This window comes from Triturus cristatus, chromosome 2_1 (genome assembly GCF_964204655.1).
Source record: "Triturus cristatus chromosome 2_1, aTriCri1.1, whole genome shotgun sequence".
Taxonomy (NCBI): Eukaryota; Metazoa; Chordata; class Amphibia; order Caudata; family Salamandridae; genus Triturus; species Triturus cristatus.
In genome coordinates, this window is record NC_140581.1 from 1176164258 (window position 1) to 1176181759 (window position 17502).

Here is a 17502-nt window from a genome sequence, read left to right on the forward strand (position 1 = left end):
GGTAGCTCGGGCCTTGGTCGTGTAGGGCTTTGTGTGCGTGGGTCAGGAGACGGAAGGTGATTCTCTTGTTGACGGGGAGCCAGTGCAGGTTTCTCAGATGTCCGGAGATGTGGCTGCGTCGGGGGATGTCGAGGATGAGTCTGGCTGAGGCGTTCTGGATCCGCTGGAGTCTCTTCTGGAGCTTGGCGGTGGTTCCGGCGTAGAGGGCGTTGCCGTAGTCCAGTCGGGTGGTGACGAGGGCCTGGGTGACCGTCTTCCTGGTCTCGGTGGGGATCCACCGGAAGATCTTGCGTAGCATGCGTAGGATGTTGAAGCATGATGAGGAGACGGCGTTGACTTGTCTGGTCATGGAGAGGGAGGAGTCCAGGATGAAGCCCAGGTTGCGTGCGTGGTCTGTCGGTTTGGGTGCGGTGCCCAGGGCGGGGGGCCACCAGGAGTCGTCCCAGGCGGAGGGCGAGGAGCCCAGGATGAGGACTTCCGTCTTGTCTGAGTTCAGTTTCAGGCGGCTGGTCGTCATCCACTCGGCTACGTCTTTCATCCCTTCGTGGAGGTTGGTTCTGGCGGCGGCGGGGTCGTTGGTCAGGGAGAGGATCAGCTGGGTGTCGTCGGCGTAGGAGATGATGTTGAGGTTGTGTTGGCGTGCGATGGCCGCGAGGGGGCCCATGTAGACGTTGAAGAGGGTGGGGCTGAGTGAGGATCCTTGAGGGACGCCGCAGATGACTTTGGTGGCCTCTGACTTGTACGGTGGTAGGCGGACTCTCTGTGTTCTTCCGCTGAGGAAGGAGATGATCCATTCCAGTGCCTTCTCCTGGATTCCGACGTTGCTGAATCGCTGCACTAGGGTGCGGTGGCAGACAGTGTCGAATGCTGCGGAGAGGTCTAGGAGGATGAGGGCCGCCGTTTCTCCGTTGTCCAGCAGGGCTCGGATGTCATCGGTGGCCGCGATGAGGGCGGTCTCGGTGCTGTGGTTGGCTCGGAAGCCAGACTGTGAGGGGTCGAGGGATCCATTCGTCTCGAGGAAGGCGGCCAGCTGCTTGTTGACGGTCTTCTCGATGACTTTGGCTGATAACGGGAGGAGCGAGATGGGGCGGTAGTTTTTGAGTTTGGTGGGGTTCGCTGTTGGCTTCTTCAGTAGAGCGCTGAGTTCGGCGTGCTTCCAGCTCTCAGGGAAGGTGGCGGTGTCGAAGGAGGTGTTGATGATGTCCCGCAGGTGGGGAGCGATGACAGCGTCGGCCTTGTTGAAGATGTGGTGAGGGCAGGGGTCAGTCGGAGATCCGGAGTGGATGGTGTTCATCGTGCGGGTGGTGTCTTCTGTGTTGATCGGGGTCCAGGCGTTGAGGGTGGTGGTGTGGGGCGTTGGTGCGGTCGTGGGGAGCGTTGGTTGTGTGCTGAAGCTGTTGTGTATGTCTGCGATCTTGTTGTGGAAGTAGGAGGCGAGGGAGTTGCAGAGGTCTTGCGATGGGGTGATGTCGTTGGTTCCGGCGTTGGGGTTGGAGAGCTCTTTCACGATGTTGAAGAGTTCCTTGCAGTTGTGTGCGTTGTCGTCCAGCCGGTCCTTGAATGCTGTTTTCTTGGTGGCGTGGATCAGTTGATGGTGCTTCCGGGTGGCGAGCTTGAGGGCAGTCATGTTGTCCGGTGTTGGCTCCCTTCTCCAGGCTTTCTCGAGGGCTCGGCAGTTCTTCTTGGAGCTCTTGAGTTCGTCGTTGAACCATGGGGCCTTCTTGCTGCCGGGTCTGCTAGGCGGGGTCCTCAGTGGGGCGAGTTCGTCTGCGCAGTTGCTGTTCCACTTCGTGAGGTTGTCGGCGGCCTGGCTGGGGTTCGCTGAGCTGGCGGGAGGGTGCTGGCTCAGGGAAGCAGCGAGCTGGTCTGCTGTGATCTTGTTCCAGCTTCTACGAGCAACCTGTTGCTGGTGGTGGTGGGTCGTGGTTCTTCTGAAGGTGAAGTGGACGCAGCTGTGGTCCGTCCAGTGGAGTCCGGTGGCGTGGCTGAAGACGATGTCCTTGCTGGATGAGAAGACAGCGTCGAGTGTGTGTCCGGCGAGGTGGGTGGGGGTGGTCACCAGCAGCTTCAGTCCGAGGTTGGCGAGGTTGTCTAGCAGGGTGGTAGTGTTGCGGTCGTTGTTGTTCTCCAGGTGGAAGTTGATGTCTCCGAGGAGGATGTAGTCAGCGGAGGGGAGGGCGTGCGGGCTGATGAAGTCGGCGATGTCGTCGCTGAATTGTGTGCGTGGTCCCGGGGGTTGGTAGATGAGGGTGCCTCGGAGGGTGGTCTTGGGGTCGGTGTGGATCTGGAAGTGCAGGTGTTCGGCGGATGTCAGGGTGTCGTCGGTGTTGGTCGTGATGCGGATGGTGTCCCTGTAGATGATCGCGATGCCTCCTCCCATCTGGTTGACGCGGTCCCTTCGGGTGATCTTGTATCCGTCCGGGATGGCGATGGCGGGTGCTGAGGAGTCGTTCATCCAGGTTTCCGTGAGGAAGGCGACGTCAGGGGCTGTGGTGTCGAGGAGGCTCCAGAGTTGAACGGCGTGTCTGTGGACGGAGCGGGTGTTGAGCAGGATGCACTTCAGGTGGTTGCTGCTGGTGTTCGGCTTGGTGGGTGCTGGTGCAGTGCCGGTCCGGGTGCAGGTGAACTTGCAGGCGTGGCAGCTGAAGGGTCCGTGGGTGCGTCTCGGGGTGGCTCGGTAGCATCCAGGGGATCGGCCGGTGTTGAGTGCGTTGAGGGTGGCGGCGGCGTACGTCCGGCGGGTGGGGTGGGCACTGCGGGGGCCAGGGGTCCTGGCACTGGGCGCAGTCCAGGCGCGGACGGGCGCAGACGGGCTTACCTTTGGCGCGCCTTCGGTGCGCTTAGGGCACGCCCGCTGCGCGTCAACGCTGCGCGTTTGCCACTCTGCCATAAGTAGAGAGTGGGGGGGCGGAGCGAGGGAGGAGCAGCTGGGAGGCGGGAGCTGGGCGGCGAATGGGTAGGGCTGTATAGGGAAGGGGGCGGGGCCGCAGGGGGCAGCGGCGGGGAGCGGGGAGGTGGCGGGAAGCACGGCAGGGGCCGGGAGAGACAGGAGGGGAACAAAACACAGAGGAACAAGAAATAAACTACACGGGGCACAGGAGAAAACAAGGAGCAGAATTACACAGACAATCGGATTCGCAATACAAACGCGGCGCAGGCGGGGTCTGAGCACCAATCAGCGGTGCACAGGAACACAGCTGCTGGCAGCGGCGGCGCTGGTGGCAACGAGGGGCAGCCTGGGCTCAGTCAGCGGTGCGCAGGGTCACAGCTGCTGGCAGCGGCGGCACTGGCGGGAACAAGGGGCAGCCTGAGCTCACTCCAGGAGTGTGCACGGTGCGAGGGGGTGACCGGCCCAATGGGACCAACCTGAATCTGCAACTTGAACAGAAACTCTGGACCTTCGACATTCGACCTCAGGAAGAAGACTGAAGAAATCTCCCTTGTGGCCAAGGAGTGACCACCCTGGGCAACCAGGCACCATCCAGCGACCGCTGCTTGCTTTGCGACTGAATCCTACGAGGGACGACTGCAGAGACTGACCAGTGCCGAGACTTCCAGACACCTCTGAACCAGATCCACATCTCCAGCGAAGCTGAGACCCGTGGAGGCGACGAGGGACGTGGGACCGGCGACTTGGGAAAAGTGGCTAGTAACTGACTAGCGCGACTTCCGAGGCTCCCTCGAGGCTGTGCTTGGGGAATTGAGAAGCCCCACTCCCGAGCACCATCTGCAAAGAAGATCAGCTCCCCACACTTCACGTGTTCTGCGTGGGGCCCTTCTGCACCTGTGTTGCTCGACGTGTTGTCCGGTTGCTGGCCCGTTGGCTAGTAGCCTCTGCGACGACGAACCTTTTGTTTCATCTTGCTGGTCCGGCTCCTCCAGACTGGCATCCGCTCCTCTGTGAAAGAGAAGCACCCCAGACCTTCCTGGTCTGCACCAGAAGCAAGTCCTCCATTCTGCGTGGGTTCCGCTTGCCAAGGCTTGTTGGGTCCTGACTCGACATCGACGCCGCCGACAGCAAGAGCCTCCATGGGACAGCTCACCTCCTGGTCCTGGTCGTCCTCGATGCCTCCTGGTACCAGTGGCTGCTGCGACAAGCTTCACCTCTTCACCTGCATCTTCACGACATCGCCTGGTTCCTTCCTGGTTCCTTCCCGGCTCCTGGCTGGTGACCTAGACTCTGTCCCTTCTGCTTGCAGGTTCCTTCCTTCTTGATCCTCTCCTTGGGATCCACCGGACACTCTTCACTGACCGCCTGTCAGCAACTTTCCTTCAGGCATCCATAGAAGTCAACGACGAAACCCGACGCAAGTTTACACCTATGCACCCGCAGCCCGTGAGCTAGGTAACTTGAGTACTCCGGTGCTCACAAGGGTATTGACTATCCTAGGGTCTAGTTTCCGAGTCTTGACTTTCTAGCTATACCAGAAGTGTCCTAAAACTGTTAATTTCTATCTGCTAGTAATTCTATCGACTTTTACGCATTACGCGTGAGTGTTTCCACTCTGTATCTGAATCCCGTGGGCCTCCCACTTCCTAACCTTTGGTAGTGTAGTGTAGCCCCAGCGATTCCCTAGGCCTAGGCCTATCCTGTGTTCGTGACAGTGGATTTTATACCACTTACTTAGTATATGGTTTGCGTGGCCCCTAGGGCCTAATTGTATTGCTTACCTGTGTGACTTAATGTATGCCTAAATAAGACTGTGTTGTACTTACCTCGAATCTCATAAAGAGTGCTGAGGGTTTGACTAGAATAAATACATTCTATTTTTATATATATCTGTTGTGGTGTCCTTTCATTTGGTATTCAAGGGATTACATATGGTATAACAGCTGGCTTCACATGCCATTCAGAGTTTAGCCTAAGACTGCTCTTGTCCATGCTACCACTAGGATAGCTGGTCTATAAGGTTGACTTTACAACCAATCACCATAAGGGTTGTTTGGACTGGTACAAGGTGTACAATAGAATTAGTGACATCATATATCAGGCCAACTTCTCACACTAGTGTCCTGCTCCGTCGCCATGCTTGGCTGAGAGTATCAGGCTTCAAACCTGAGGTACAGGCCTCCATCCTAAATCATCCCTTTGACCAAGAACACCTATTCGGCCCAAAGGTAGATGAGGCCCTCGAGAAAATGAAGAAGGACACGGATACGGCGAAATCTATGGGAGCCCTGCAGTCACACCCTCCTAGGCGCTCCTTTCGCCGCTCTTCCTTTCGGGGTACAGCTAGAGGCTACTCCTCAGATAGCGCATCCACTTCCTACAAATCCCCTGCTCAGTCCACCTTCACAAGGGGTTATCAAAGAGGCGGCTATAGGGGCAATAACAATAAAGGCAGAGGCAAAACAAATAACGCCTGCTCTGCCACACCGCCTACCCAATGACTTCCCCCCCGCTCCCTCCAGACCATCCCACTCCGGTCAGGGGCAGGCTACAACATTTCCTTCAGGTCTGGGAGACCATCATCTCAGACAAATGGGTGACCCAAATTATTCGCTCAGGGTACTGCCTAGAATTGACATCTACCCCCCCAAACATGTCACCCAGGCAACGCCCAATGTCACAAGAACATTCCACATTACTAAAACAGGAGGTAATCTCCCTCCTACAAAAACAGGCAATAGAACAAGTTCCCGCCAATCAGCAAAATTTAGGGGTTTACTCCCTATATTTTCTAATACCAAAAAGAGACGAGACTCTACGACCTATTCTAGATCTCCGGCCTCTAAACACATACATACATTCGGACCATTTTCACATGGTAACACTTCAGCAGGTACTTCCGCTCCTCTCCCAGAACGACTTTCTCACCACACTGGACTTGAAAGAAGCATACTTTCACATTCCGGTACACCATGCTCACAGAAAGTACCTCAGATTTGTAGTGGACGGGCAACACTACCAGTTCAAGGTGCTCCCATTCGGGGTCATAACAGCACCAAGGGTATTCACCAAGTGCCTAGCGGTAGTAGCGGCACACCGCCGAAGACACCACATTCACGTCTTCCCCTATTTGGACGACTGGCTGATAAAAGGCACGTCCTACAACCAATGTGTACACCACACTGCCGCTACAATCCAACTACTTCACAAGCTAGGCTTCCCGGTGAACCACCAAAAGTCCCAGCTAACACCATCCCACATAAAGCAATACCTCGGTGCCACCATAGACACCTCAAAAGCCATAGCCTACCCCAATCCTGCCAGGATTGCAAGCATTCAGGCTTTGCGTCAAAGATTCATACCTCAACACTCTCTTCCAGCAAGAGTGTTTATGCAACTGATAGGGATGATGGCCTCTTGCATTTTCACAGCGCCTTACGCAGGACTCCAGATGCGTCCACTCCAAGAGTGCTTAGCACGCCAATGGAACCAGGCCCAGGGGCAACTGACAGATCTGGTGTTGGTAGACAGTCGTACCCATCGCTCTCTGCAGTGGTGGAACACCACAAATCTATCCAGAGGTCGACCGTTCCTAGACCCGGTTCCACAAATAATACTAACAGACGCATCGCTCTCCGGCTGGGGAGCTCATCTATTACACCTCACAGTGCAGGGCACATGGACGCCGCAACAAAAGTTACTCCATATCAACCATCTGGCGTTACTGGCAATCTTTCTAGCCCTAAAATCCTTTCTCAAACAGATTTTAGGCAAGGCAGTCCTCATTCGCACAGACAACATGACGGCCATGTACTACATTCAAAAACAGGGCGGCACACACTCTCCACAGCTCTCTCAACTAGCACAGAGCATATGGAGATGGGCAATTCCACACAAAATCTTTCTCCTGGCCCAACATGTCCCAGGAGTCCAAAACACCTTGACAGATCTGCTCAGCAGACAGACGCAGCAGATCCACGAGTGGGAACTTCACCAACTGGTTCTTCACCCGTTCTTTCAGATGTGGGGGCATCCACAGATAGACCTCTTCGCCACCCACGAAAACAAAAAATGCCCAAGCTTCGCCGCCAGATACCCACACCCATTGTCCAAAGGCAATGCGATATGGATGAACTGGTCAGGCAAATTTGCGTACGCCTTTCCACCTCTCCCACTAACTCCATTAGTGGTGCGAAAGCTACAACAGCATTCCCTCACACTGATCCTAGTAGCTTCAACGTGGGCCAGACAACCGTGGTACACCACGCTGCTGGAACTCTGGGTAGTACCACACCAAAAGCTACACCTCTCACCATGCCTCCTAAACCAGAACCATGGAGAGATCAGACACCCGGACCCAGCTCAGCTCAACCTTGCGATCTGGCTCCTGAGATCCTAGAATTCGGATACCTTAATCTTCCCCCCTGACTGTATGAACGTCATCAGAGAAGCTAGACGCCCTACCACTAGAGCCTGCTACGCTGCCAAGCGGAAAAGATTTGTTGTTTATTGCCATAACAACACAATCAATCCTCTAGACGTATCTATACAGCACATCATATGCTACTTGCTCCATCTACAAAGGTGTAACCTAGCATATACATCCATTCGGCTACACCTCGCAGCAATTGCCGCTTACCTACAGAACAGACAGCACCTATCACTTTTCAGAGTGCCTGCCATTAAAGCCTTCATGGAAGGCCTGAAACAAATAATTCCCCCCAGAGTACCACCCTCACCTGTGTGGAACTTAAATATAGTTCTCACAAGGCTAATGGGACCGCCCTACGAACCTTTGCATAAATGCGAACTGCAATTTCTCACATGGAAAACAGCTTTTCTTGTAGCCATCACTTCCCTTAGAAGGGTCAGTGAGATGCAAGCACTTACTATACAAGAACCTTTTTTCTAAATGCACCAGAACAAGGTTGTTCTCCGTACCAACTCAAAATTCATACCCAAAGTCATTTCCCCCTTTCATCTAAACCAATCGGTAGAATTTCCGGTATTTTTGTCGCAACCTCAAACTGTTGCAGAAAGGGCTCTACACACGCTAGATGTTAAACGGGCCTTACTTTACTATATCCAGAGAACACAACCTTTCAGAAAGACCAAACAACTATTTGTCTCTTTCTCTCCACCACACAAAGGCAACCCTATCTCAAAATCGGGGATAGCTAGGTGGATTGTAAAATGCATACAGATTTGCTACCACAAAGCAAAACAAACGCTATCTGTTCCCCCTAAAGCCCACTCTACACGAAAGATAGGGGCTTCCATGGCTTTTCTAGGGAACATCCCATTAGATGATATCTACAGAGCAGCTACATGGTCAACACCGCACACTTTCACTAAACATTACTGTGTAAATGTGCAAACCAAGCAACAAGCTAGTGTGGGCCAGGCTGTACTAAAAACACTATTTCAAACCACTGCAACAGATACTGGTGGTCGCCGCTAGGGTTGGGAACTGCTATATAGTCAATGCAAAAGTGTGTAATCTGCAGCTCATATGCTTTGAACGGAATATGCTACTTACCAGTATGCATCTGTTCTTGGCATGTAGAGCTGCAGATCTACACACGCCCACCCGCCTCCCCGGCTACCTGTATCTGTTCCAGTCTATCTTATTTAGATACAACACACATGGGTTTCTTCACTGTTATTACTACGCTCCATCTTGCCCTATTGGCGAAAAACAATCTGAGGATGGAGCCGAAGCCCATGCGCAATACGATCCAAGGGAGGAGTCACCGACCTCGTGACTTCCAAAGACTTTCCAAGAGGAAAAACAAACTGCAAACATCCGGGCCCAACACCAGATGGCGATCTATGCAAAAGTGTGTAGATCTACAGCTCTACATGCCAAGAACAGATGCATACTGGTAAGTAGCATATTCCTTATCAAACTACCTACATTGAAAAATCCATAACTGTCTGAAGAATTGCAACAAATTACACAAACATAATCATTGTATTACTGAAGGCAGATTGTATGTATAGATTGGTTCTTGTGATCTGGTTCCTTGTTTGCAAACTCCTACCTATCGACAAATAATTAAGACAGGATTTCTATGTGGTACCTTTTACAGGCGATCTTTCTCCTTTGAAGCTTACCAGCCACAACACTGTGCACTCTGGGATCCTGCAAGTGGGTTACTAGCAGCCCACTTCAAAGGGGCCCACTGTCCTCTACCTAAGATTAAGGTAGTCCATCTTTTTCTCTGGTTCTCTTCTTGCAGCAGGTTTAGTCCAATGCCTATACCAAGAAACAATGGAAATACCTTCTTAAGAAATTAGGTTATTAATTGTACAGGATGTGAGTCCTGTGCAAGTGATAGATCCACAATTGTCTCCATACTGGGAACTAAGCACTCAATTGTAGCACTTGACTCTGAGTATCGAAGCAGAGCAGTCCAAGACCACCTCAGGGGAGGTGGTTTGGGCTAGTAATCTACATTCTCTGGCACACAATAACACTAAAAAAAGTGATAGTCCACTCACTGCAGTGAGTAAGTGTACTACACACACTCCACTAAATACTATACATTAAATTACAAATACATGCAGGTAGATGAAAATAACTTCAGTGACATTCCTCAAGCACATTTGACCCTTAGTGGGTCATGAGCCCCCTCTCCCCAATCACAATGCTCTCCACCTATACCAGATGCCATGTCACAATATAATGGGGTGTCATTTTAAATAAAGGCAGCTACTGACGTTGTCAAGGGGTCACCACATCAACATATCAGACCAGCCAATTGGTTATGTAAAAAGGTAACCACGTCAATTTATTAGGCAAGCCTATGAGGTTTTTTTCAAAGTGTCCTCAAATTAATATATCAGCAAGCACATGTTGAAACCAATGAAATCAATAATCTTGGTTAAATTAATTCATCGTTAATATAACCTTTGCAGCGTTGACCAACAGCCACTAAATAAAGTATTCTAAATAAAGCATTTTGAAAACGTTCACAGATATGTGTTAGTCTTTACTTTCTTCAGGCAACTTAAATGCAGCCACTAAGGGTCCCAACACTCCAGAACACCAAAACAAAAGCTTAGCTGAGATAGTGCTTTAAATGCAATGTAAAATTCCACTGGGTGGAGGGGGGGCGGACGACGACATACTTTTAAGGTGCCCAGAGACTTGGGACATGTTTTCTCAAAATATTCATGTGGGGCTGTTGCACCCTCAGTACTTTCCCAATATGCTGGTGGTGGTACTAACCATATTGGAACACCGAAAGGACCCGAAAAATATGCAAACAAGCCTGCACAAGACATTATGGGGTGATGCCCCCTCATCTTTTTTAGGTCTCGCCTGACCCAGCGCATGCGCTGGTCTGGCGAGACTTATTGAGAGGGCTCCAAAAAGTGCTACCAGGCCAGCCTAGAGCTACAGTGCATGTGCGCGGGCGCGCGCGCCGCGCTTTACCGCGATTACTTTCACTTTCGCGCCCGCAGGGCCGCTTTGATGTTTGATCGTGATCGCGATTGCGATCACTTTCACTTTCGCGGCCGCAGGGTCGCTTGGCATAGCCAATAGGTCTCGCTTTTGGGACCTTATAAGTATTTAGTTATGCAACTGTTGCATGGCTAAACACTTATAAGGTCCCAAAGGCGAGACCTATTGGCTATGCCAATGCTTGTTTTAGTTTGCTGTCTTGCACTGCACTGTTTTTCTTTTGTTGGGTGTCCCAGTCAAATCTAGGGCACTAATGAGTACCAGTGTTTGAGGGCATGGGCAGTGCAGGGAACCCATTCCTGGACTGCTTGGCCAGATCCCTGCCTAGCTGATGTTATTCCATTCCAGCGCAAGAATCAGTGGGTGCATAAACCCGCCCGAGTCCTCATGGGGGGGGTTACTGTTGGTTCTTTGCCTCCCCCGCAGCCGCATCAGGGTCTGGGGGTGAGATCTCAGGCTCCTAACAAAATTGCATTGGCCCAGGGCAAATGAGGGTCCCTGGGGTCAGTGGAAGTATGGGGTGGCCATGCATGCCCTCTTCCATGGGGTAATATAACTCAACAGCATCACACTGACCCCGTGCCCTGACCTTCCCGGAGGGGAGGGTCAAAATTATTGTGGCGCACCACACTTCACATTTGCTCGTTCCAAGGGTCAGAGGGCAAATCTGTACATGCATATCTTGAGCTCCATTGGGCAGATTTTCTCGGTTTTAAGCATATTTTGCGCCTGGTGGTGAGGTGCTCTATAGCTATCAAGAGCATTGTCAGCAACCCTCCTTTACTACTGGTTGAGGCTTCTTGCATAGCCTCTCTGCTACGAACCCACAAAGAACCCTCCTGACCGCACACCCAAGCCCCAGATTCTCCTGACTGTCCTGCAGGGTACTTGGGGGACTGGTGGAGTCCAGATCTTTTCCCAACTGGTTCTCAAGGGGCTTATGGGGGGCCTGCACCATTGGTCTTGGATAGACCCATCTAGTCTTAATGTCAGCTGCAGTCAAAGCCCTTAGTCCATTTCTGCAGGGCATCAAGTGGCTTCTCCTTCAAGCTTTCCATGGTTCTGCTGTCATCACCTTCCAGTTCAAGAGATTTGCTCACTGTCTCTCCCATGTGCAGCTGTTTGTAAGTGTGGGTGGAAAGTTCTAGATGCTGTACACCACTCGCCAATCCTAGGTGGCCACATAATCCCTCCAACCCTGTCCCAACCCTCTTACACAGCATTCTGGGACAATCCAATATGGCAGAACCCTTAATCTCGTCACAGCGCCTGTGCCCATCCAGAGATGTGGCTGTGATAACAGGCAAACCCTCTCTTGTGTTCACTCCAAAATGGTTCTGGGACAGCTGCCCCACCCATTGGTTTTTTGAGCCAAGTTGGCTAGAGGGCTAAAATGAAAGCAGCGGTCTGGTGTAGGGTTCCCCTGCTTGCGACAGGGAAGAAAGACCCTTTTGAAGTTAATCCAGTTACTGTCCACAGCACCCAGGCTATATGTTTAAGGAGGAGACACCCATCCCACACCTAGGGCTCTTTATCCACTGTCTTGGAGCAACACATATCTCACTACAGGGGAGCCTTACAGCTGCGAGATGACGGTTGAAAAGCAAAGAAAGGCCTTAGATGTTTTAGGCAGAAAAATTGTAACTTCCCAAAAGCAAATTTGTTTTAAGAGTCTCTATCTGGAATGTGTTTTTTGTTGCTGCAGAGATGGCCATTATACTAACCAGAGACATAACCTTCCAACCAATTGAAACACGTTTATAGAATATCTAAATATGCAGGAACCAATCAACTGTACTTGCATGTAAAACATCTTTTGACTAAATTTCGCCAAGTTCATGCAGTCTTCCATTCTATGGAGAACGAGCTGAAAGGCTGTAAGATGAAGGAAAATTACTTTTACAAAGTGCCAAGCCACAAAAAATTTACTCATTAAAATTTAAAATGTCAACATCTAACATAAGATCAGTAAGTCAGTACTCAAATGTAAGTGGTCCTCCCACCACCTTCAATTGCTACATGGTGTTTGTAACAATCATTTCCTTTAAAGAGTAAGTGCTAACCTGTTGACTTTGCCAGTGTTTCTATTTTGCATTGGAGCCCACACACACTTGTTTTTTTTTTTTTAACCTTACTGTTGTGAAAGGGCCATCTGCAACAGTAAAGTAAAAAATAGTCTTCTCGGCATGACGACGGATGTGCACACAAGGTGATAATCTTTCAATGTTTTTAATTTTAGAAAAAGCAGTCCCAAGATGCCTGCCGTGTGTGCTTATGCATCATGGCGCACCAGCGGCCATGTTGCCTTTTATTTTTTTTAAATGTATATACCCTATAAACTACGCGACACTTGTATCATGGCATATCAGCTGCCATTATGGCTTTTTTATGGGATTTTTTTTTGTGTTTTAACCTTCATCGCTCCAACATGGCCATAGGTAATTTCAGTACTGGCAAGTAAAAAATAAGCATTCGAAAAATCAGTAGCTCTGAATTGCATTTTAGGCTATTAACAGACCAGTTGGCTATGCCAACCCTTATGTTTTTTTCCTGTGAGTGCTACAGTTTATGGGAATAAAAACGAATGAAAGTGAGCACATGCACTCATTACATGTTCATAAGTGTACATGTGGCGGAATTAGAAAGTTAGGGTTATCTAAATTGAAATAAGCCTGGTCTTCCAAAAATATGTGTTAAAATGTCCTACATAATATGCCTTTTATTAGAAGACGTTAATTTACGAAACATAATCTTGCTGGAGCTAGCCATATCTGTTTTTTCACTCTCAAATTTGTGCATGCAGACTCAAATGAAATGCACACACAAACAAGCATGCAAACACACAGGCAAAAGAATGCAAATGAAAAATGAATATGTAAAATACAATAAGGTTTTGTTTCACTGTATAACTGAGAGTGTCTGGTGCTGTGGTTGTATAAGTGTGTTTAGCTGGATGTGTGTGTTTGTCTCTAAGTGGTGCATGTATATATGCATGTATATTTTTGTCATTCAGTCTTGGGCAGCAGCGACTTTGTAAATCTGTGTGTGTCTGTGTGAATAGGAGTGTGCTCCTACTGTATTCCTGTGTTGGTTAGTTAAGGCCTGTGTTCAATTGTGTCAATGCCTGTTTGTGCCTGTGTTTGCGTGCTTGAATATGTGTGTGCATGTGTGTTTATTGGTGTGGTTGTTATGGTTGTAGTGAGCTGGTGGCAAACCTATTGGAGAACACCCTGGAAAGGGTCACACCACCAACTACGTTAGTGAGTAAAGAGGTTCAAAAAGATTGTGTTGTAGTGTTACTAAAAGTAGAAGCATTGTCAAATTTGTGACGGATAAACATCACACACAAAATATATGTTGTGAACAGAGAAAACAGCTTAAGCTTATAGTACCAATAACATCCTCAGCAGTTATCAGTATTGTTATACTGCAAAGAATCTGCATAATTGCAAAATTAAAAGTAAATCTAAGTCATAACAAGTGTTTTTCAAATGTTAGCCTTGCAACCTGTGTGGGTAAATTCCTCTCTTAAATGTGAAAACATTTCTGTCACTTAGACTTTTCTGATCATAAATTTTTTTTTTTAGTAGGTAATGTTTCAACTGAATCACATAAAGTTGTTTCCTCTGCCGGTCATCCAGATCTGCTGAGTGGATGGGATTCCTGGGAAGCATCATCTAATGTTGGAGACATAGGTGCTCCCCAGCCTCTGAAGCCAACAGGTGAAGGTACAGTTTTAATTTTTGTCGGAAAACGTATTATGTGCCTACCAGAAATTGTGTACTTAATCGAACAACTTAAAGCATACGTATTTTAAAATATATTATTTTTCTTTACTTTCATTTGTAGTCATACCATTTGATAAATTAACAGAAGTTGGTTTGCTTGCAGAGTTTATATTTCTCAAACAAAAAAGTGATAGAACAGCTGTAGAAATTATTTCAAAACATGAGCATGGTAAGTGTTGCTGGGGCTAACCAGTTGAGCATTGTATTTGTCAGTGCCATTACATATGATTATATCTTTGGATATATTACTAACAATGCTTTAGTCTTGAGGTGCAAAGATAGAGGGACATCAATCGGTTATCCTTCATTTCTGAAGACTACTTCTTCCACATTAGGCGACACGATCACCGATACGCTTCAATTTATTCCTAGAACCCTTGGCAAATGCTCTGAATGCCGAAAACATCCTTTTCCATATGCCACTCAACTCTATCTGAAAATCGCCTCCCCTGACGACTTCGTCTCACTCAACTCGACCCTTTTGGATACTCAAAACTGGCTGACAAACCACCTCATGCTCAATACCTCCCAAACGGAATTCCTCCTCATTGCTCCACCTAATCACACCCCAAAGATCGCCCACTGGCTGAAACATCTTACGGCCTTTAACTGCACTCCCCACATTATCGTCTCTGGGATATCCCTCGGAATCACACTGGATAAACACCTGAGCATGCAGAATCATGTTATCAATTTAAGCAAAGGAGCTAAACACCAGATGAACACCATAAGGAATCTAAAACCTTTCCTGCCACAAGAGGACTTCAAGATGGCGGTGCAAGCTCTGGTGCTGCCTAGGCTAGACAAGGTAGTTCCACGCTCTGTGGTCTTCCCAAATATAGCTTGGCTCCTCTAAAGGCATCAATTAATCCAGCAGCTAGACTGCTCACTGGTTCAAAAAGAAACAAGCACATCTCTGCAGCCCTCACATCCCTAAACTGGCTGCCATACGAGAAAAGAATACAGCTATAAATAGCCTGCATGACTCACAAAGCCCTACATCTCAAGAGTCCCACGTATCTGGCTCAAAAACTAGAACTGTCTGGAGGTTGCAGACAGTCAAGAAGTGCAAGCTCATGGCTCTTAAAACCACAGATCTTTCACAAAATGAGAAAGAGTCACAGAGCCTTCTCAGGCGCTGCCCCAAAGATCTGGAACTCTCTTCCTCCGGAAGTACGACCAATTTCTCCCAGGGCTACCTTCAAAAAGGAAGTAAAAAAATCCTAATGCTAAGTTCCTGCCTTAAACAGCTCTGGCCCTCTGCTCATTGATTACCACCTGATTGACAATGAGAGTGCTGGACACCTTTGAATCCCAGTACTCGCCTACCATGCTCAATCTGAAAGAAACACGTTAGTTAGATTCCTCACCTTAGAATATCCCCAGGCGTCAGGCTGGATCCGGAAAGATTTTTGTAGCAATATCCCTTGCACGTCGCTAGGCGTCGTCTGCGGCTCCGCGTACGTCATTGGCGTTGTGCGCCGGAATGACGTCGTCGGAGTGATCATCTACCATCCGGCTCCGATCATTCCTCCTGTTGATCAGGAATCGGATGAAGGGGGCGACTGGGAGGGGTCTGAGGACCCTATGGCCCTCCAGGGCCAACTTTCACAGGACTGGGCAGACGAACTGGGGGATGCCAGTGGTCTGGACACCTCACCGGACGCTGGTTTCATCTCTCCTCCGACTGTGGCTTCGGAGGAAGGTGCAGCTTTTTCAGTGGTGCTGCGCAAGGCGGCCGAAGCCCTGGGGCTCGAGTTGCCTGCTGTGGCCGTGAGGACTAATATCCTCACAGAGGTGCTTCAACCGTCCGCAAGATCCACAGAGCCTCTGCTGCAGTTCAATGAGGCCCTCATCGACGTTCTGCAGGGCACTTGGTCCAAGCCCTCCACAGTTCCTCCTGTGGATCGGAACGTGGCCCGGCGCCACTGCCCTGCTCCGGGCGACCCCAGTTTCCTGTCCCAACACCCCACCCCCGAGAGCCTGGTTATCCAGGCCTCCACTTCCTAATCCTCCATCCCGTCCGCTCCTCCGGATCGGGAATCCAAGAGGCTGGAACAGTTCGGAAAGAAACTGTTCTTTTCCCTGAGTTTGGGCCTGCGGTCTTTGAACACCGCTTGCCTCTTGGACCGTTTCTCCCACTCTCTGTGGGATGCGGTGGAGGACGTGCTGTCCCTGTGTCCGGAGGAGGCCCGGACACGTCTCTCCCAGGCACTTGCTGACGGGCGAGATGCAGCGCGACATGCCATACGGTGTGGACTTGACACCACGGACTCGCTGGGTAGGGCGATTTCCACCACGGTGGCGCTCCGGCGCCACGCCTGGCTGAGGTCCACGTCTTTTTCGGGGGATGTCCAGAGTACCCTCATGGATATGCCCTTTGATGGCGCTTGCCTTTTTGGTGAGAAGGCGGATAGTGCGCTGGCTCGTTTTAAGGACTCCCGGGCTACGGCCACGTCCTTGGGTCTCTCGGCCGCACACTTCCGCCTTTCGCCCCTTTCGTGGCCAAGGAAGGGGCGCCTCCTCACGTCCGCCTAGCCACCGGCCACAGAACCAACCTGCACGCGGTTGCGGACGTGGGTTCCGCCGTGGCGGTTCTAGAGGACAACGTGTTCAGTCCACATCCACCCCGGCAGCATCTGCCTCAAAGCCCTCCTAGTCCAAGCTTTCAGGCCCATTCCACGCCAGTGGGCGGCAGAGTTCGCCATCACCTGCTCCACTTGCGCTCCATCCCTTCGGACAGGTGGGTGCTGCAAATCGTCCGAAGGGGCTACTCCCTCCCCTTCGAGACGACCCCTCCAGCCATGCCACCGCAGTGTCACCGTATATCGGAGGATCATTTGAATCTTCTGCGGGAGGAAGTTACGTCCCTCTTGGCCAAAGAGGCCGTCGAGCGCGTTCCTGGTCCAGAAGTAGGCCGTGGTTGCTATTCCCACTACTTTCTGGTTCCCAAGAAGGGCAAAGGGGGCCTACGCCCTATCTTGGACCTCAGGAGCCTCAACGCCTTCCTCCGGAAGGAACGGTTCAAGATGCTAATTTTAGCTCAGGTTCTGGCTGCCCTCGACCCTGGAGACTGGATGGTAGCGTTGGACTTGCAGGACGCCTATTTTCACATTCCTGTCCTGCCGGCCCACCGGCGTTACCTGCGGTTCACGGTGGGTCAGGAGCACTTTCAGTTCACCGTGCTCCCCTTCGGCCTCACCAGTGCCCCTCGGGTGTTCACGAAAGTGATGGCGGTGGTCGCAGCTCATCTGCGCAGATCAGGGGTTCCAGTCTTCCCCTATCTCGACGACTGGCTGTTGAAGGCGGGCTCGCCCCAGCAAGTCGTCTCCCACCTCCAGACTACGGCCGAC

At 50.5% G+C, this 17502-nt stretch overlaps 1 protein-coding gene across 3 annotated transcripts in view; it reads left to right on the forward strand.

Moving 5' to 3' along the window:
* Window positions 1–17502, forward strand: part of GAK (cyclin G associated kinase) — a 1898577-nt gene that overhangs the window by 1556986 nt on the left and 324089 nt on the right. For 2 of the 3 annotated variants that reach the window (XM_085636622.1, XM_085636624.1), the window contains exon 23: window positions 13949–14089. In XM_085636622.1, the coding sequence (XP_085492748.1) occupies window positions 13949–14089 (141 nt within the window). The remainder of the gene's footprint in view (window positions 1–13948; window positions 14090–17502) is intronic. The other variant, XM_085636623.1, reaches the window with a different exon arrangement.